General features: G+C 54.3%; 3 protein-coding genes across 3 annotated transcripts; 2 read left to right on the plus strand and 1 right to left on the minus strand.

The window, feature by feature from the left end:
* Nucleotides 1–5,210: 5,210 nt before the first annotated feature.
* On the plus strand, nt 5,211–9,707 carry EMWEY_00025060 (hypothetical protein, conserved; the record flags this gene model as incomplete). Its single annotated transcript, XM_013481007.1, has 5 exons — nt 5,211–7,206; nt 7,431–8,255; nt 8,554–8,771; nt 9,089–9,323; nt 9,571–9,707. The coding sequence occupies 5 exons, from the start codon at nt 5,211–5,213 to the stop codon at nt 9,705–9,707; spliced, it is 3,411 nt and encodes a 1,136-aa protein (XP_013336461.1).
* Nucleotides 9,708–10,161: 454 nt separating this feature from the next.
* Nucleotides 10,162–16,582, minus strand: EMWEY_00025070 (prolyl-tRNA synthetase, putative; the record flags this gene model as incomplete). The annotated part of the gene is made up of 16 exons (XM_013481008.1): nt 10,162–10,238; nt 10,583–10,703; nt 10,843–10,939; nt 11,142–11,443; nt 11,765–11,854; nt 12,127–12,284; nt 12,684–12,871; nt 13,059–13,187; nt 13,407–13,609; nt 14,047–14,208; nt 14,878–15,044; nt 15,211–15,318; nt 15,464–15,624; nt 15,839–15,978; nt 16,189–16,320; nt 16,493–16,582. 16 exons carry the CDS (start codon nt 16,580–16,582, stop codon nt 10,162–10,164), a joined length of 2,325 nt encoding a protein of 774 aa, XP_013336462.1.
* An 841-nt stretch (nt 16,583–17,423) lies between these two features.
* EMWEY_00025080 (hypothetical protein, conserved) lies at nt 17,424–20,602 on the plus strand (the record flags this gene model as incomplete). The annotated part of the gene is made up of 3 exons (XM_013481009.1): nt 17,424–19,802; nt 20,099–20,191; nt 20,414–20,602. The coding sequence occupies 3 exons, from the start codon at nt 17,424–17,426 to the stop codon at nt 20,600–20,602; spliced, it is 2,661 nt and encodes an 886-aa protein (XP_013336463.1).
* Nucleotides 20,603–21,131: the final 529 nt, after the last annotated feature.

Genomic DNA, 21,131 nt, shown 5'->3' on the forward strand with positions numbered 1-21,131 from the left:
GTTGGCAACGTCAATGGTTGTCGGTGTTGTCACGTTGAAAAAGCTTGACGACGATGGGACTCGAACCCACAACCTTCTGATCCGAAGTCAGACGCCCTATCCATTGGGCCACGCCGCCTAGGGTGGATGGTTCTAATTACTAAAACAACCTTTCATGATTCGCCGACACTCACTATCCTTCTCCGCAGCTAAGATAAGAATTGTAGGCCGTAGGCGTTGCGGTATGTGACACATATGTTCCCCCCGGCCTTCTGAATATGCAGTGTTGAATGCCAAATGCTGCCAACCTGAGAAGCATTTGCTGTAAAATAGGGGCTCTCGCTTTCGTCTCTAGTACGTTGACAGGAAACGACCGCCTTCTCTAACTTAAGGGGTCTCTTGTCGGTATCTGGGGGCACTAAGCTGCCAAAAAGCGACAAGAATCAATTACACAATAGTTACGGAAGACCACGAGCATCTCAGCGGATCCGCAACCACTACAAAGAGGGACGTACTCTATCCACCGAAGCTGCAAATTTATTAGCTGTTCTAGTGTGTCTGTACACTCCATTATGGACTTGCTCTCTATCATCCACTGCCAGTCACGAGACCGTCGGTATTCAAACTTATTTAAAGCTCAACGCCACACGAAAGCCCTTAGGGTCGTAACAATTCAGGTTCAACTAGCAGAAGTTTTGGCAGGATTTTCCCGGCGAATTGCATTCACAAGATTCCCCGAGCAATCCATTCCATGGGGAAAACACCTCTGTTGCGGCCCCGATATAAGTGCTGGAAAAATGGCAACTTGACGCATGAAGGCCAAGGAGTAAGCACAGAGGTGCTCTGCTCTGTCTAGCTCTCATATTTCAAAGTTGTAAACGCAAGGATAAAAACTTGAGGAAGCCGGCGTTTCAGCAATGTTACAAGGGGGCGACCAGGAATCCCTGTCGCTCGCTCATGGCGAATGGTGCAGCAATGGTTTTGGAAGTGAGTAAGGCACCCCATGCTACGAAGCAGATCTATACCCAATTGCCTTGTTTATTGGCGCAGCCTGTGTGACCAACGTTTGCCGGTGGCAGGCAGAACATGCAAAGCACCCCATCTTCGGGGGAAATTGGTGGTATAGCAGATAAATTTCACATTACCCTGGAACGTAACTGCTACTTTCGACACTTCTCCGTGTGACACTGAGATGCTGGCTCCCTTAACATTTTACCTAGGAAATAGAGGTGCAGAAGGGAGAAATATTAAGTGGCAAATTTCGCCATTAGAAACAGCGTGGTGTTGACGAAGACAATGAACGAAGGGGGCATATCGGCATCGTCGGAATCCTCCCCAATGGAACCACAGTGAAGCAAGGATTTTCATGCCCGTCGCTACTAGCTGCTCTGATGTTTGCAGGATTTATCAGTTTATATCACAGTCTGACTTCGGTGAAGGGTTTGGTCGGATTCCAGCACCTCCGAACACTATGTATAAGCCTAACGAGTACCTCTGTTCTTAGTGGAGGACAGTCGTGAACTGCACATCTATCACAGCTGAAAGACACGAATTGTACACAAAAGCAGACGGCGTCGTCCCTGGTTTTCACGTTCGATGGGAACAGTGGCAACGGGGGTTCGCAAGTGTTGCGGACAAGGGGCGCCCTGCCTTGAGTTGCAAGACATCTTGCTGCAACTCTTTCTGCTAGTCTCCCCTGCCATCCGTCCGTGGCTCGTGGTTTCCTACTTTAACATTGCACATAAGTGTAGGCTGACTTTCAAGGGTCCGGCAACCGTCTAACAATTATGTGCAATGTTAAAGTCAGCCTTTGCAGAAGTAAAAATACTTTTACCAGCTTTTTAGGTGACAAGCTACAGCAAGGTCGCATATAATACCCACTATCGCAAACATAAGTACAACTATGTGCACTTTGACTTCGTGAATGTGCATGCTAAACATGCGGCAACTGGCCATGTGCTGTAGTTAGAGCCACGATGAAGGTTCAGAAGGTTCATACATATGCGGCATGCTCGTGTTTACCCACACTGTAGAGGATCAATTGCTGCGCCTGCAAAACGAGCTGCAGGTGCAATGGAACGGCGAACAGCGATTCGTGAACCCACGAATGTGTTTTCTCTCGTTTAGGTGCTTTGCTATTGATGGCTTTGTGACTAAGCGCAAACGACAAACCAAATGTGTACGCGTTATTTTGAAAGGGCCGCGTCCCATGTTCACCATAACGCCGTTTCAGAACGCGTTCGTCTCCACGGTGTACTGTCACGCGTTTCCCTTTGCATTGCTGGAATTTCTGGGTTTGTAATAGGTTGGTGCAAGGAAACAGGACCTTTTTGATCACAGACGGACGTAGTAGCCGCCAGGTGCTTCATGCAACATCCGACGCCGTTTCCAGTGGTGGTCAGCAGTAAACAAGCCCAACGTTCGGAAAAGGCCTACTCATTCCAACCATTTCACGCTAGAAGGGCAGCAGCTGGTTGTCCGTGCTACAAACCTCTGCGCGATATGGTTCGGAGTATACAATCCTGGATAGTACTTACGTGTCTGCAGTAGTTTATACCACAGATGCGCATATTTGACATCTTTCTTTACAATGCTTTTCATAGTCGCTAGATCCTAAATTCGCTGCTGTTCGTGTCGATCTAAATATCCAACGACGGACTCAGCACGCCTGTATCCAAGATGTTTGCTTTTGGGACCCCACAAAATCGTAGACTCACCCAAATAATGATGTTGCTCAATACTGAGCAGCATATGACTACCAGGAACAACCTACGGGCTAAGGGCCAGTCTGAATGAACCATCCGTAACCCTGCATAATACGTACATCTCTTTAGCAGCACGTGCCACCTAAGTGGTCTGATGTTTTCTTCTTGGGTACAGGTGTCTTATGAAGACATTGCACCTCCCGTGTCCACTTCCCGTGTCGAAGTGTTTTTGGCTTATATGCTCTATATCAAAACCCACGTCCCACTGGTTTGCCGTGGGTCGTGCACGTGTCCGTAAAGCGGAACGGCCACCATGCCCTTAGTTAGGCTACTCTTATAAAATGCTTCAGCGAACCACGGAAGTCGTCCCAAGTTCTCTACGCAATATTGCAGTAGAGTCGCTGAAAGAGAAAGCAACTGACAGGGAATGAGATCCTGACCGCACACACCAAGAAGCACACATGCTTCAAAATACTTGGATATTATGTTACGTATCCAAATGCGGAGCAGCCAAGTGGAGGTTTGACGATTTTTTGTGCTGACGTTCTGCGAACACCAGTGCATTTGGTGTCTCAGTAAAGGTGGCGGCTACAAGCGTGGGTACACCGTGCAGAACTCAGAGTGAAGTTGCGCCCTGCATAACCCTTTCCGGACAGTCGCGCCCCCACGTATATGAAGTTGTTCGACACGTATTTTCTTCTTGCTGCAATATACTCGCCTCTATCTGCGTACTGCCCAAGCGACTGAGCCACGCAGTCGGTGACTTGTCGGTTACAGCAACAGCTCAAAGTAGCAGCATCCCCAGATCCGACTCGCTTTTACCTTTACCGTTTACCGTTTTCTTCCTGGTTTGGTAGTCCATGCAGCTCTTGCTTAAATTGCCTCTCCTGGTACGCAATTTTGGGCACCCAGGCAGAAGAGGGAGTACGCTGTTTTAGTGTGGGGCGAATATACCTTGGCTGATCTGAAGTTGTCGCATGTATTTCTAGACGTGGGCAATCCTAATACTCGCGGCGAATCACGTGCTCCACAGTCTTCTATAGTGTAAACAAATTTAAAACGGAGGTGGGGGGCGGGGCTAGTGGTATAATCTCACGTGGGGATGCGTCGCAAGTAGGAGTTGAAACAGGCAGGCACCGCTTCAACTGGTGGGATGTCGCCTCCTTGTATAAGGAAATTCAGCCCATTTGACTCGTGTGACCAGATCGCTTGAGTACTGGAAGCAAGGTTAGAGGGTCTCCACTGGTAGCGACTATTTTGGCTTCATTGTTGCTCACGACGGTCCTGATCTACCCTTGACGACGCTCGACACATGCCTGCTCTCTAAAACAACTCCCAGGATACGTGGACGGAAGGCATGACGTGTAGCTGCTTCACATCGTAGCTGCTCACCGGGTGGCAACGACTGGGGACTCTTGTAACCAATTCAGCAACTGAACATCTACCAAAGAATGACTACTGCGAAATGTGCACCTGTGGACTTTGTGCTCCGTCTTCGTCAGTTTTTCGAGCAATTGGTAAGCTTTCCTAAGGGTAATTGGTGAAAGCCTTGCTGCAGGGATTCGATTGGCGGTTGTGTGGCCGGTGGGGGTAGCCTAACGGAGTGTTGGAAGAAGGGGCTTGTTATGACTGTTTCATCAGGAAAAACCAGTACTAGATGCATATCGGAATGTTTAGAATGCTTTGTAAGCCCTTGCTTTACGGCGATTCTCTAATTAGCAGGGAGCCACAGGGGATGGTGAGGCCACTTGGCGCAGACCTGGGGCTTGCTCGGGCTGGCCGAGGAGGCAGCAGTTGCTTGCGTTGTTGATGTTTGCTGTAACAATGAAACATGAGCTATGTGGGCTCCTTATGTGTTGATTCACGACACTGTTCCGCGCCTCCTGTTCCTTGCAGCGTGAACAAGCAGGAGCACATCACTGGCTTCTGTAGGGGATCCAGCTCGGGGGCCTAGTGCCCCTAGTTGGCTTTATTGGCTAGGGTATCCCTCCGTCTCCATCCCTCGTTGTTACTTCGGCTTCACAAGCATTTTTTCGATTTTTCTTGAGCATTTCGGAGGGCTTTGCAGTACCCGGGGGCCTCGTCTGCCGCTTCTGGGGCACCACAGAGGCAGGCACTGCAGCATCACGGAACAGTGTGGGCCCATCTCTGTCGGGGGAGTCCCGCTGTCTCTCCTTTTGGGGGTGAATCTATTTGCAGTTATCTCTCAGATGATTGTTTGCTCTGTAGTCCAGCTGAAGGAACCACGTAGGGCGCGGCGCGCCCCTGCGATTCTAGAGCAAGCCTCTGTCCGTGTCTAGCTGCAGGCGAACTAGCAGCAGCAACAGCAACGGTTACTGCCTTCTAAGGATAAGTCTCTGTATTGTATTGCGGAGGGAAGCAAGGGTGGGGTCATTAAGGCCTACAAGGTGGGAGGGTTGGACTCCCACCTAGGCCTATGATCCTGCACCACCAGGGGCCCTTTCCGCCCCCTTATCTGCAGCACCAACGACCTGGCCATAGCAACAGCTGCAGTGCCCGTTTCACATGTTGCTGGCTTCTGGTGAGGTCTCCTCTAAGCACCCTGGGGCGCCGTCCTTTTTGGGTGAAGCCGACAGTTCAGTCGGTCTTGCACCCTCCGTGACTCCCCTAACACCTCCACTGCCTCTGCAGCAGCAGCAGCCATGCAACTGTTGGCCATATGCTCCTGACCAGGCAGCGGGGGGGTTGACTGTAGGCACTTCTGCCTGCAGGGGGGGAGGGGGCTCTCCCATACAGCCTGCTGCGGGGCCGCTGACGGGTCCCATGCAGCTGCCAGTAGGAGCAGGAGGACCCCCCTGCTTGGGTGTCGAAGGGTCTCGGCTGGCGTCCACAGTTGCACCTGCTGCTGTTGATGGAGCTGCAGCAACAGGGGGACCGTCCCCTGCTGTGTGGGTTTCTGGAGGGGCCCCGTGCAGCCGGGGCCCTATGCAAGCGAGTTGCCCATCCCCGTGTGCCCCTGTCGCTTCATATCCATCCTGTCATGTCCCATGTGTGGGAAAGCCTCTACAGCAACCTCCCATTCCTTGTTACCCGTCACTTCTTATGGGGGCCTCCTTGGGCCCTGCAGGTCAAGTGGTCCAGCATCCCCGCTCTTCGCCGCAGGGCCCCCTCATGTCTCAGCAGCCGCCTCAGCACAGTGTGCTTTTGCAGCAGCACTTGGTACAGCAACAACCCTTGGTACAGCAGCCGGTATTGCAGAATCAGCTGTTACAACAACCCGGGGGCAGTCTTTCTGTGTGCTTGCGGCCTGAAGCGGTTAACATGATTACTGCAGCGCTCCGGCGTTACCTCGTTACAGTGGTCTCTGAGGTGTATAGGGAGGTGGCGCGCCCCTGGCGGCCATCTGGAGGGTGCTGCTCGCAGCTCCAGCACCTTCCTCTGTGCCGCAAAGACCATGAAGGGGGCAACAGTCCCATTGGCACCAGTAGCACAGCCACTACCAGCGGGGGCCTAGAGGAGGATGAGGAGTCAGCTTTCTGCAGCAGCACTAACAACACCAACAACATTGCTGCATCTGCAAGCAGCACGAACAGGTGCGGGGGGGAGCCGTCACAGGCTCCCCTAGCCCTTTCAAAGGGACAGTCACCCGAGGACACCCAAGCACCTCGCGCACAAAGACCATCAACGGCAGCGGCTGCTGCTGCTGCTGCACCATCGGGTGACGACAGCAACACAGAGGGAACGTGGAGCTTGCTGTGTAAGAAGGAGGCATTCTGTGGCAGTGCCGCTTCAGCAGCAGCACCTACAGGAGCAGCAGCAGCTCCATCATCATCTACTTCGGCAGTAGGGGAGCAGGCATATCATCTACAAGCCATAAGGAACGGCCCTTCGGAACAGCTAGCCAAGTACGTGACGCTGCTGCTTCCCTTTCTTTCGGACTCGCCGCAGGAGCTGAGGGCCAGGAACCCCCAGTGTTTTGTTGAGGCACGCATGCAGCTGGAGGCACTGCGCCAGAGGCAGCAAGAGCAGCCGCAATATCAGCAAACCCAACAGATGCCTTTGCAGCCTCAACACCACCAACAACAGATGCCAGTGCAGCATCAGCACCTGCCAATGCCGCAGCAGCCTCAGCATCCACCAATTCCACTGCAGCAGCAACAGCAGCAGCAGCAGCCTGTGGCCCTTCAACAGCAGCCACACCAGCAACCCATTGCGCTGCAGCAGCACCGGCAGATGCCACTACAGCAGCAGCCTGAGATGAGGCTGCACCACCCGCAGCAGTTATCGCTGCAGCAGCAGCCGCAGCAAGATGTTGCTGTGGAGGCACCCCAACAACTGTCACTCCAACGGCAACAGCTGCCAACACTTTTGCAGCAGCAGCAACAGCTGACCCGTCCTACAGGCATTCCCACATCACCGGCAGGTTTTGCTGCTGGCTGCTGCAGCGCGTTGCGCGAACATGGAGTGGCGGGAGCCGCAGCAGGAGGCACAACAACAACCACAGCTGCTGCTGGGTTTAGGGGCGCTGACGGCCCTTTCGGTGGCCCTATTGTCCCTCCGGGTGAGAGATGCTGCCAGCATCTGCCCCCTTCAGTGATACTGATACTGCTTGTTGTTGCGTAGGCTGGGAGGCGGATGCTGCATGGAAACACGCGTACATTGATGCAGACTCGAAGCAGAGTTGCTTTTGCGTTTCTCTTACACGCTCGCGTCTCTGGTTCTCCTTTATGTGTTATCCTCAGCACATCCAGACTGTTGCATATGCATGTTTGCATTTGCATGCAGGCTGGCAAGGAGCAGAAGCGGCGACAGCAGGTGAAGGGGTCCGGGGGGAAGTGCGAAGCCGCCCGCCGTGGCCAGTAGACGAGAGCCTTCGATGGGGCCCCCATGCTGCATCTAGCTGCGCAGGGGGCCCCTCTTTCGGCTTCATGGGGGCCCCTGCTGCTGCAGGTTCTGCTGGGAAGGGGGAATGCGCGACGAGCTGCAGCAGCGGCAACGCCGATGCTGCTGCACTGGTGCAACTGTCTCGCCCGACGCTACCGTCTTCTATCCCAGCGTCAGCAGCTGGGGAAGGAGCAAGTGCTGCTGCAGGCGACTGCTTGGTGCCCAGAATGAACCTAGGGGCCGTCGGGTCCTGCAGCCACGACGGACTGAATTCTGGAAGCAGGGTGATGATGCCTTGGGGCTCCAGGGCGGGGGTGCCGCGCCCCTCTCCACCCCCCTTGGGGCAACTTGTTGCCCTCGACTCCCCCACACCTGCTACCAGCGCTTCGCCACCGTGCATGTGGCCTGTTTCCCCCTCTGCCTCCACAACTGCAGCACCCAACTCCTTGGCGACTACCCCGACGGCAGGCACAGGGTCGGGAGTGACAGGACCAGTAGGCGTTCTTCCTAATCGCAAGAAACTCGTACCAGCGGAGCTGGGCAGCGTCATCTCTGCAGAGGGTCTCGGCCGCTCTCCGCGCGGCAACGTGCGCGTATGCCACAGCCAACCCCACAACGCATGGCTCGTGCTGTGCTGTGCGGGGGGGGCCGAGAGCCGCGCCTTTTCGGTTTTGCAGCTCGGCTATGAGGGAGCGAAGCGGGTGGCGCTTCTCTATGCAGCTCAGTGTAAGCACAGTTGCACCATCTGTCACCGATAATACAACAAAAGAGCTTGTAGAGGGGCGGCCTTTAGCTTAGTAGGCCCATGTCTTTGCCTGTAGATGCAGCAGCCGCATCTTCTGCACGTCTGAATCGTTGTATACTACCATTGATACGGCCATCATTCTAGCAGCCATCTAACAGCGGGACAACAGCGGGATTGTGTCTTTATTCTCACGCATCATAGGGACTTAAGACCTCTTCCGAATTTAGGAGGTTTTGAGAATGGCCTAGCCTGATTTTGCTGCTTCTGGTGCTGCTTCAGGCCGGCGTCATCTGAACAGCCGTAGGGCTGCTGCACAGAAGCCTGCCATGCCAGCAGCAGCGGTGGCAGAGGCTCCCCCCGAACGGCCGTCAAAAGTGAAGACTCCCGAGGACACCTCTGCTGAACTGGCGGCAACGGGATTGGGCTCGACAGGCCCCCCTGGGGGCTGTTTCAACCTCATTGACTATTCAGGAGATGTCCCGTACACGACGAGAAGTGTATGCTGGGTGGCTGGGTGCTGCAGACGTTCTTTATGAGTGGCTCAGGCGAAGGAGCTTAAACGTTTTTGCCTCACTGGGCATGCCGGTTTGTGTTGTGGTTTGCTCCTTTGTTGCTCTCGCTTGCCTGTCTTGTGCACGTCGCGTCCTTGGGCGTACATTTATTGTATGTCTGCTTGCGTTTCTCCGAAGATGTGTGGTGGGTTGCCGGTGTTGTTTTATTTTAGTTGCATATTTATGCTTTGGTTGTGCCCGTCAATTTCTGTGTGTGGGGGCGCTTGACTGTAAAGCGCGCGCTGCAAGGTGTGTGCCCTCAGGACGTGTCGGCAAGCCGCGTGGCCCGCCTCAGCCGGCGTGCCATGGAATTGCCGTATGTGCACGGAGTCCGTTTTGAGGCTGAGACGTTCGCATGGGTGGCGCAGATGCGGGGGGAGGCCCGTCGTTTTCTTGTCAAGAAACACGGCTTTATCAAGTCTAGGCTGTGCGCTGTGGAAAAGATTCAGGCTTGGAGGGCAACGCTGCCGCCGGCGGCTCTGGAGCAGGAGCTTAAAGGTTAGTGCTCACAGTACATGGCTCAGGCGTCTTGACGAATTTAGGTTCACTATTAGAGGGGAGTGGCCGGAGAGCCACTGAACATCACGCTGTTCCCTCCCCTTTAGACCTCATCACGCGCAACCGTGAGGATAAAGGAACTCTAATGATGGCGGGGCACAGGAACGTGAACTCAGGGGGAACCAGGTGTTCAGAGGGGAGCAGATCATAGTTGCCGTTTGCTTGTGGTGTGATGTGTTTCCCGCAGTGGAACAAGAAGTGCTGGAGATGCTTCGTACCTCAGGGGCCAATCCGGCGTCTTCTCAACCGATGCCGTTAGGGCCTCCCCTTCAGCAGCTCCCTGCTCCCGATTTCAGGGAGACGTCGGCTTCCCTTGACTTTTAAATGCAGCTGCCGCTGTATCATCTGCTATTGTTGATGCGTATGCTTTGTGATTCTTGTTCGAGAACGCTCAGCGGGTCTCCGACCTACCCCGTCGCTACTTCACGGCATTGACTTAGAGTTGTGTCTCCTGCTTTTTCTGTCGCTTTCCCGCGACACAATGTGCAACAGTGCTACGGTAACTGTTACTGGTGCTGCTGCGATCACACGAGCGGACACACCGGCCCGTCCAGCCGTTTCTACACGCGACAGGGACACATGTTTGGTGCCGGGCTTCCGAACATTGTGCCTCTCTGAGGCAGGTAGCATTGGGTCTGCCTCCGTCTACTTTGCTGAAAGGACAGCGCTGTCTTGTGCCTTTGGGGAGTGTAACAGGAGTTTCCTACACCTGAGCCAGCGCGGCCTCTGCGCTGCTGAAGTGTTTTCTGGGTATCAGCCGTTAGGGGCGGCCGCCACGCTACGCGCAGGCCCTGTCGCTGACACCAGCGGCCTTGATTTTAACAACACCGCAAGCGCTGTGTGCGCGGCCAAAATCTCTACAGGAGACACAGGAAACATGTAGTGTGCAGCAGCTGCAGCCAGTCGGCGGCGCCGCACTGACAATGGCAAAACGTTGCAGACGAGTTAAAATATTTTTTGCTCTCGGGTTTGTTAACAAATGCACTTTACAGTTGTTTTGGACCGCAGGGCCTCTGTGGGCAGCCGTTTGCTGCACACTTTATAGCAGCAGCTGCCCTAACAGCTGATGCTATGGTGTGCGGGTAGTTGTGAAAGTACTCCAAAACCTCGATATTCAAACTCCACGGGGAGGCTACGGCGGCCGGGTTCTGTCGCTGCTGTCGTCCAACACGGCTCTCAGTAGCTCCTGCCGAATAGGCACCAGCGCTTCGCTGGCCGGCCTGTGAAGAAGCAGCGCGTCCCCTCTGGCATGGGAGGTTGCTCGAAGGGGATACACAGGGACTTCATTGCTCCCGTCATGCCCTCTGTGTTCTCACGAGCCTAAGACCAGACAAACAAACAAACAAGCATTCGCTGTGAGTGGTAACTTCCTATGGTGCAACAACATGAGAGACAATCACAACCACGCTTCTACGGAGTACCAGGTCTCCCGAAGGAGAAGGGTCAGCCCCCCACGCACCTGCATCTCAGATAGGCGTTGGGTTTCCTTTTTGATCTGAGTCTCTGTATCCGGGTCTTCACACCTGGACCGCCCCACAAAAGTCCGGCAACATTCGCTCTAAGAAACCCTCAAAGGTGCCAAACCTCCGCATCTGTCTTTAGGCTCCCCACACCTCCTTAGAGGAGCTGTGAGCTTATTGCTGTCCTGCTGTATCTACATGGCGCCAGTTGCCTACAGCACCGCTGCCCGTTAGCCCTGAACTGTTGACGGAACCCTTCCGCCCACTACACTCTGTTGAATAGTGTAAGGTTCCTTACCATGGAGCAAGAACAATATGCCGCCTATTAAGAACCGGCATTACTTCTTCGAAAGACGTTATCTTCTCAATGGAAGCGTCAAATCGCTCTTTTGCTCTGGTAAAGAGGTCCTTCTGCATGGTTTCAAGCATAGCTGGGATTGTCGATCCCGCCTCCGCCCAAGGGACATTCCGCGCCTCGGAGGTGTCCCTACGGACCACTCGGGTTTGGCAGTTCTCCACGTCTCGTGGGCCAATCTCCAGTCTGAGAGGAACACCTTTCAGCTCCCAGTCATTGAATTTCCAACCCGGAGTGTAGTTAGTCTGGGGAGGACACAAGACACCAGCAACGCAACTCATAAGGGAAGGGGGCAGGGTACAACTATGGAAAACGCTGCTGACATCGACAGCTGGAGGAGAAGCCCGAAGCGCAGGATCCCGCCGTTCTGCTGCAACTATGCTGTGTCAACAGAGGCATTCTGGCGCCTACTGCGATGGAAACAACTAAGGAGCCCTCGCGAAGCAACAGACTTCGCAGTAACCACACGATCGATACGTATGAAGTTGACGAAATAACGTGAGGCAAGCATCCGAAACAGGCCAACTGAAGTACAGCAGCCACGACGTGCTGAAAAACCAACTCACCCTGTCGTCCACCTTTACACGCACGCCCGCTGCTGCAAGCGTTTTCTCGAGCTCACGGCACTTTGCAACGATCTCAGATCCTCCTTTCTCCTGCAACGAAAGGGTTAAAAAGAAAAGCTTCGTGAATGCGGTAACAGCGAAGAAACTACTGTGAGGAAGACGCAACACACTCGGTGTCTCGAAAGATACCTCCGTTCGCCAGCAAATCTAAATGGCACTTCCGGCACAGACACCACGAATACAGACCGGGAGAGAGAAACAAAGGGGGAGGCGGCGACACTCATGCAATGCATGCACTCGTCAGGTCACACAGCGAGCGGAGGCTGGCAGGCACGAACACAGAAACATCAAAGACTGCCCACCTTGAAGATGATAGGGATGATGACGGCTTGGACAGCGACAATCCGCGGAGGAAGTACCAGGCCCTTGTCGTCACCATGAGTCATAATCATCACACCCAAAGAGCGCGTAGTACAGCCCCAGCTCGTCTGATGCACCAGCTGCTTTGCCCCCTTTTCGTCTGCAGGCGCGCATCAAGGACTCTACAGGAAGCAATGCAAGTACCGTGAAAACGCACCCAATGCGGCGAAAGCGAACACCCCGCACACACGACTGCCCTACTGCGATGCGTTGTGACTGCGCTTGCACAGATACATACAGCAAAGTCACATGCAGCCACTTGACAGCAAGTACAAAGCCACAGGCGCGTGGCTAATATAAGCAAAAATGCGAAGACAAAGCAACGAAAAACTACAGAAGACCCTGGCAGCAGAGTGGCAGTCAAAACCGAGAGCCAGATCCGGGTGGAAACAACCACGATAAACATGCACATCAAAATAGGAGCACCAGGCCCCAACGAAGGGTATGAGGAGCAGACAGCTGCTCGCTTGCAGGAGACACCGTGTTTTATGCCGCCGACCTTCAAATTCGATGCCGAACATTTTCGAAAAGTTTTGCCCGAGTAGATGTGAAGTGGCAGCCTGAATGCCTCGGCCTGTTTCTGGGATGATTCCTTCAATGGTAGTCGTCATCTTCCCGCCAGCAAACTTCTCGTTCTCGCTTTTTTCTCCCTTTATCACAGGTACCGCCAGGTAGTCCTCGTACCACCTAAGGCGGCAGTAGCAAAACGCAACAGCACAGCAGCCAATCCGAACTGAAACGGCAAGGCAGCAGCGGCAGCCGCCGCTTTCAACAACGAATATCCAGGCACCCTCAACAGCCGCGGATACGCAATCACTCAACACAACGCCTTTAGAACTCGTTCGATCTTGACGACATTCGGGGTCCTGCGTACTGTCTGTACAACTCCAAGATGTCGAGGACTTGGGCAAAGGCTTCCTCCTCACTGGCATGGGCGGTGTGACCCTCTTGCCACAGGAACTCCCTCGTGCGCAGGAACGGGGTGGGCTGCTTGAACTCCCATCTGCAGCAGTAGAAGGAGCACTACCGCTAGATAAGCAGCGTCAGAAACCCTTCAGCGATTGTGTGCAACACTCTGCCAGGGCTCGCCCACACGTGTAAGTGCTGGCCCTTCACGCACGAGGTAGCCCCATACGCTGCTGGACACTGCACGCCTTCTCAGCCACGGAATAAGCTACTTTGCTGCAGCATCAGCTGCCACTGGTATTGTGTCAAGAGTTACCTGACGACATTATTCCACTGGTTGAGTTTGAGTGGCAGGTCTCTGTGGGATCGAATCCACTTGGCATATGCGGGGTACATGATTGTTTCGCTTGTGGGACGAATGGCAACCTTTTCGGGCAACTCAGACTCCCCATAGTGCGTGACCCATGCAACCTCCGGCTTGAACCCCTCTACGTGGTCTTTCTCCCTCTCCAGCTTGGCCTGCATGGCACACCTAGCCGAACTCGCCACTGCCTCTGCTGCTGCTGGTGTCCTGTTGATGCAGCAGCAGCTGCTAAGCTAAGGTGAGGAAGTCATTGGGAGCGGTCGTAGGGAGCACGCAACACATCAAACGTAACACAAAGCCACCAAGAGGGAGAAAAGCCTGCTATGAGAGGAGACACTGAATATGATCCCTACACTTTGTGCATTCGAAAGTCGCCACCGCTTGTCGAAGCAAAACGGCCTTTCCATCTACTGCTAAGCTACTGAACTGCCGGAACATCCAAGTGGAAGGAGACACCAGCGCATGTAGACGGAGAAGAGCCACGGCAGAAAGCAACAACAACCAGCACACGAGAAGTGGCGAGAACACAGACAACCAAGAAGGGAAATGTGGCAAGACTGGGTCCACGCCTCTGACGAAGCGGTTGCCTAACTTGCGAGACAAACATGGGAAAGTAGCAGTTCTCTACTCCGAGGCGTTTAATGCTATCGTCGAAGAAGCGCTGGACGACCTCCCACATCCTGTAGGCCCAGGGCCTGATGATGTAACACCCGCTAATGTCGTAATATTCAACTAGCTCTCCTCGCACGATGGCCTGCAGCAGCGCACGGAGGGCAAATAAAGTGCTTCGACACACCGCAAAAACAGCTACGCACAAAAGCACGAAGGGCAACGCAGAGAGACGATGCAAAAGCGCACCTTCAAATGTACACAAGGACAAAACTAAGGCAACACACCGCCCCGACAGGATGTGAACCAGCAGAAGGACAAAGGCAACGGAACTAAGAACACCGATGAAGAAACGGCATGGGACCTACGTGACAAATGCGAGGGAAAACGCAGCAAATGAGGGGACACCCAAAACAAAGACAGGAGGGCACGTTCCTCAGAAAAGACCACAGAAAAGACCACATAAGGGGTAAACACACACAAGAGGAAGAAGCAGCAACCGAGAAAGCGCATGTCAAACCCTGCACGAGGCAGTGCAACTCCGAGGTAATCCGTCAGCTACGGATGGACTGCGATTGTGGGGGCGACGAAGCATCCAGACAAAAAAGTCGTTTACGAGCAAAGGTTGGAGGAGAGACAGAAAAGGAGATAGTAAAAGAACGTGCCACTATCCAAAGAGTAGGATCACAAGCGCGAGCAGGGCCGCACACTACACTAATAACATCAAATAAAAAACGCATGCTATGGCCCGGGCTAGGGAAGGGCTGCCAATGCTGATGAGTGTCTTTTGAGACGCTACAGGAACAATGCTTACTTGGGTGTACCACTCCGCAAAGTTCGTAGCTTTCTTGGCTGTCATTCCCAGCGTGGCCTCCTGCTGCTGCGATTCCTCCTTGGTGCTCTTAGCTGCAACACCCGACTTCTTGCCAGCTGCGGCGCCGTTCGAGCTTTCAGCAGGAGCCTCTGAAAGGGCCTGCAGCTCTGCAGCGGCAAACGCAACACACAGAACCAGCAAATCCTGTGCTGCAGCAGCAATGCTGTTGTGCTGCAGCAGCAACACCGCCACCAGCTGCAGACCCCCTCTTTCTCCCAACCCCCACACGGTCATTCCAAGGGCACATTAACGCTAGCATGGACCACACCCCACCGGCGGAAGCAGTGTAGACTGCTGGCGAGTGCAGCAAGTGCGGATCAGCAGCACCACTACTACCAGCAGCCAGCAGGGTCAATATATAGGCAGCAAGAGAGCTTGAGCCTGTAGCTCCAGCAACACCCAAAAGGAAACGACGCCAGCAGAAGCGCCAACCACAAACGCTACACGAACGAGACCGACGGCAACGGAAGCAGTCGAAAATTCCGTAGCAGGAGCATCGACCAACAGGGGAGAGGCAACAGCCCACCTTGACAATCAACGAAATCGATTGCGACGCCTTTGGAGATGAGGAAGGAGATGATGTCCCTGGCGGCGATCTCAAGGCTTTCAAAATTGTGAAGTGGGTGAACCAAGACCATTTTTTCGCTGTCCTTCAGTTTCGCATCCAGCAAGAAGGTCACCGCCTTCCTGCAGGAGCAGAAACATCAATCAGTAGATCCGGTATTTGCTGCTGCGCAACGGGCTGGGCGTGGGTACTCGCGGCTGCAACGCAAAGGCCAACGCCACCTTCAACTAACAGGAACAGCGAATTCCGGGGTGCAACTTCATCAGCACCTGCTACTTCTGGAAAGTATTGTGGCCCAGCTGCTGAGACAGCTGCCCGCCGTCCCAACCGCCTCACTTCTCGTCGTTAAGAATGGCGAATGGGGTGACGCATCCCGGCAGCACCAGCAGGGATGCCTCCAGCGTTTTTTCATCGGCTAGCCGCAGCTTCTGCACACCCAGCTTCATCATTAGGCCCTTCAGGGGGGTCGGCGAGTCCTATGCACAAACAGCATTTACTGCGTTGGTGCTGTTGATGATGATGGAACTTGCTGCTCCCTGCAGCAGCAGCGGCAGCTTCCATCGCTGCAATCTGCTAGGCATAGTGTGGGATACGTCTGGGTCAAGTAGACCTGCAGTTGCCCCCCCACATGGGGTGTGCTGTCATGACTTTGGCTTTTGTGTTCGGAGTCCAGGGTGTGGTCCTACGTGGAGAGCCGTAAGGAGGAACAAGCTGCCTTTCTTGTCCTTCAGAAAAAGATTCTTGCATACGGGGATTCCCAAGTGACCAACAGCTGTAATTAACTCCTCCACTGTGCACGCCTTCGGGTGTCTGTGTGCCTGCACGAAACGGCAACAACACCAACAGTACGGAGAAGGGAATTTTCTCTGGCCCCCCTATAAGCAGCAACTCGACCACTGCATCCTGCACAAGGTCAACTGCTTCACTTCTTGCGGAACACACACCACCGACACAAGAACCCGCAGTAGTAGCAGCAGCGACGTCCCTTACCTTGAAGGAGATACCTGCACTTCTTAGGGACTCCTTAAGGGTCTCCTCCTGCTGCAGCTGCTGCTGCGTCGGACCTTCTTGGGCTGTCATTGTCAGCATCAGCTCACTGCTGCTTCTGTTGCTGCAACTGCTGCTGCTGGTGCAGCTACTCCTGCTCACGAGCACACTTCTCCCACGATATAGCAACCTCGGCACAACTAGAGTGTTCTGTGCCCTCGCGGACGCGGAAGAGAGGCAGGAGTACTCGTGCTGCTTTTGATCTGTATATGCCGTAGCAGCAGCACGCAATGCGGATGCAGCAACCTCCGCAGTAGCAAGTGAAACTGGGGCAGCAAAAACTACTGCGGGGTGTTGTTGATGGTGTTGAAGCGATAGACGGGTGAATGTGCTGCCTCGAAGAAGAAAAACGCCCTTCCCTACTGTTATACCAGCTCGCAAAATCATTAGTTGTTCTACTTTCTTTATGCAAGAAATACACGAGACTTCTAAACCCTCCAGCCCTCGAGCTGACGTGCAGCTGTAACATATCCTCCGGAGCGGGAGCAGCGGCCGCTGGCAGCAGCAGTGAAGCTGCTGCTGCTGCATGCAGACAATGCAACCACTGGCCGGTTAAGTAGAACTGCTAAATTAAACTAAAAGAGAAAGGTACCACAGATAACTAACGGATTGCCCTTATAACTACCGAGACAAATACAGCAGCGGATATCGAACGTGAGACTCTGGGGGTCGGTGTTGCTACTGCGGTGGGTCCAGCAGTGACAGAGACCAATGATTATCTTTGACGTTTTGGAGTATCACACTTAAGAAGGCAGCTGTGGGACACTGTGAGGTGTGACCCTACGAGCAGCAGTTGTTGCCTGTACAGCAGACGGCGGCGGTAGCCTCGGTCTTCGACGTAGGTGATACAATAGACAGAACAATGCATTAGAGAATGATAATTCAAGGTTCCCCCTTCACCGCTGTTACAGTGGGTTCATGGTTTTTGCGGAGACAGCAGCAGAGGGCTATGTGTGCTTGCTACTGTGAACACCACAGCAGCAGCAGTAGCAACCTCGGCAATAGCCACAGATTCAGTACAGACTCACGCGTAATATACCTTAACAGCCGCACGAGGAGACGCAGCGTGGTGCATGCATCTGCAGACCTTGCCCCTCTCTTCATTATCCCCCGTTTGCGGCAGCAACAGCCGTTCCTGAATTCGCTGCCGAGCAGCAGCCACAACAGTAACACTGCAGGAGATTTCATTCCTTCTCCGTTGGCTATACACCTGAAGCATCTCATTCAACGGAGGCGAGCAGCAAAGCGTAGCAAACATCATCCACATTCGCTGCCAATTCCACCTCTTCCCGCCGTCGCACCCCCAAAAGGTGTTGCGTGCGGAGTTCCATTCCTTCCGCAGGATGGTGGTATTGCTGCTGCTGCTGTTGGTCAGCAGCAGCTGCAGCAACAGCAGCTATATCAGCTCCAAGACACACAGCTGCTGCAGCTTGCCGGAGGGCCGCCCCCAGAGGGACTGGGGGTTGCCGGTAGAGATGTTGTGTCTCTCAGCGGCGATGCAGCAGAAGCAGACTCTGTTTCCCCTGGCTTTGCTGCTGCTTTTTCTCTAGAAGCCGTTGCTTCTGCTGCTCTAGCACGCTGGCGGGAATCAGAAGCAGCAGCAGCAGCAACTGGCTCGGCAGCAGCAGCCGCAGCAACAGAAAGGGACGACAGCCCTTTTTGGCAGGGCCTCTGCGACCGCATTTTCTACTCGAGAGATTTGCTGCCGGTATCGTCTCTGGGTGCGGTTCTTCGCCTCATTTGCTGCAGATACAACACAACAACAGCAGCAGCAGTGCCTTTCTTCCGCCAGCACTTCGCATTGCCGCAACAGCTGCAGCTCGAGAGAAGCACGGTGCAGCAGAGGCTGCTGCTGCAGCAGAGGCTGCCTTCTGGGAGGCCGGTATCTGCGTCTTTGCTGCTAACGTTGACGCGGGAGTTTATTGATGACATCCAGTGCCTGTCTCCCGCAGCAGCAGCAGACTTGATTGCAGTCTTCGCCACTTGCAACTGCTGCAGCATTGAGCTGCTGCAGCTACTGGTTCGTCGGAGCATTGATACTTGGCTTCTGCCAGAGGAGCAGCTGGAGCACCAACGACTGGAGTTGCAGCAGCAGCAACAGCAGCAGCTATTTGCTATGAAACCGGAGGCAATCAACTGCTTTTCCCCACACGAGTTTGCTGTGTTTTGCTCAGCGTTGCAGCACTTAGTGCAGCAGGCCCAGCCGCTGTTGCAAAGACGAGCACAGCAACAACATCAACAGCGAACACTAGTTCAGCTGCTGCCACTCGCTGAGCTTCTCTGCAGCGCCACTGCTTTCCTACTGCGCTTTAGCCCACAGGAGCACAAAATTCAGAAGCAAGCCACAGTGGGAAGCCTTGCAGCGCTTGCTGCTGATGCACTGCAGCAATACCAGCAACAAAAGCAGCAGCAAGAGCAGCTGCTGCAACTAACTAAGGCCAGTGTCGAGTTGCTGGAGGCAGCGGACGCGTTCATTCCCTTGGGGCAGGACGAAGCAGCAGCAGCAGGACAATCAGTCCCATGTGCAACAGCAACAGCAGCAGCAGGAGCATCAGCAGCAGCCTTTAGCGCGAAGGAAACGGGGCGGCTGATGAGTGTCCTCTCCACAGCAGCTGCTGCCGGAGCTTCGCACATGCCTCGGCAGCTGGGGCTCCAGCAGCAGCGAGGACTGCTGCAGCACCAGCAGCAGAGACTGCAGCCGCAGGAAATGTACCGGCAGGAAAGGCATCAGGAGAACCATAGAGACGCTATGAAAGGGGAAGAGAGGCGAGCGGAGGGAGCTGCGTATCTGACGCAGCAGCCAGGTGCGGCTGCGCTGTTGTTTATGCTGCAGCAGACAAGGGAGCAGTTGATGGTACTGCACTCTTTGCTGAAGCAAGAGCAGCGAGAGCGAAATGAGCCCCCAGCCGATTCAGCTTCAGCATCAGCAGCTCCATCAGAGGCTGCTGCCTCAACTCACCTCCAGTATGTGCCTTTGAATCCCTGGGAGGTTCCTACTGCTGATATACTGCAGCTGATGGAAACTGTGGGTGCAGCAACAGCAGCAGCAGAAAGGGTGTTGTTACAGCCCTTGCTGCTGCGGCTTTCTCGGAAGAACGCGCAGCATCCGCTGCAGCAGCGACAACAGCAGTCCCTGTTCCAGTTGCTGAGGGATGTGTTGGCTCCAGCAGTAGTTGGAGGGGCAGCGGCTGCGCCGCTGCTGCAGGCTGCAGCTGAGAGCCTTGTGAGGAGTGTGGGCCTTATAATATCGGAAGTGGGGGCTTCACTGTTGCCCGCTGCTGCTGATGTATGCAGGGCACTTCTGCTGGTGCAGCTGCTGCCTGCGGAGGCGGCACACAAGGCTCAACGTTCGGCGGCTTTGAAGGCGAGCTGTGGTGTAGTTTTGTGTTATGCACTTGGTGCTTGTGTGTGGCTTTGAAACTGTTTGTTCGTGCGGTAGAGCTCCGAGGTGCATTAGTTGTGTCGTATTCTTGGTTTGCCTGTGCAGCTACACAAACCTTGGGCGGCTGCTACGCTGGTGAGTGTGTCTGCGTGCTGTTGCTGCTGTAGGCACTGGTGGATGAGGTGGGTAGGCGCTTCGCGGACTTGACACCACAGGAGAAGGAAAGAGTCGGCCTAACAGTGTGCCTTTTTGGCATAAAGGTAATCAAAAACATACATAGGTTTCACATTGCTGCTACTTTTTCTGTTTTTGTTCCTGGCTTGATGCCGCTGCAGCGAAGCTTTGGCGCGTACATCAGTGGATCTGCTTCTATTCGCAATGCCTTTGTATATGCCAAGGTTGTTGATGCTGCTAAGGGCTGCAAAGTGTGAATGAAGGGCTCAGCATGAACAGGTTTTGCTGGTGGGGTGTCTTCCTGGCAGGACCCGTACCTTCGTCACTACTGCCGCGTGTACGGCAGCCAACTGCAGCAGCGTCGCTCGATCTCTGATGCCCACAGAAACAAACTTGCGGCACGGCGTGCAGCAGCAGAGACTGCTGGAGAGACTTGTGCTGCACTCTCTGCAGCAAACGATCCTGCCGCGCGTGTTGCTGCAGCAGCAACACAATAGTAGTAAATTGCACCACTCCCACAGGAGCGACCGCGGCCACCCCTTGGGGGCACCTCTACGCGGCCCCAAGAGTTACAGTTGCCATGCACGACCATCTATGTTAGCAGCAGCTGCAGCAGTACGACAAGTAAGTGCTTGCCTGAAGCATACGTCCAAGCGTTGCTCAACTCTGGTGCCAGGATTACCGGCGGTCCTCGGAATACGAATTCAAAGAAGACGCAGGCGTGTTCGAGCCTTAAGTTGCCGTGTGGCGCAAACAGCACCCGAGCGCAGGCTTGGAGCCAAGCAGATGCAGCTATGCATAGTTTACTATTAGATGTGAAAGTCAAATTCACACACCCACGCAGCAAACACGTAGCGCCCTAGCCACTGGCTAGCCAGTCATAAGGCCATGAGTAGCTCGAGCTAGCACTCGCTAGTTAGGGCTGGTAAAATAGCATTGGCTAGCCGGCACTAGCTCAGCAACACCGACTATTTAGCACCGCTTGACAGAAGTAGGCTAGCCAGCACTAGGTATATGGCACTGCTT

Source organism: Eimeria maxima, genomic scaffold (genome assembly GCF_000499605.1).
Source record: "Eimeria maxima Weybridge genomic scaffold, Emw_scaff263, whole genome shotgun sequence".
NCBI lineage: Eukaryota > Apicomplexa > Conoidasida > Eucoccidiorida > Eimeriidae > Eimeria > Eimeria maxima.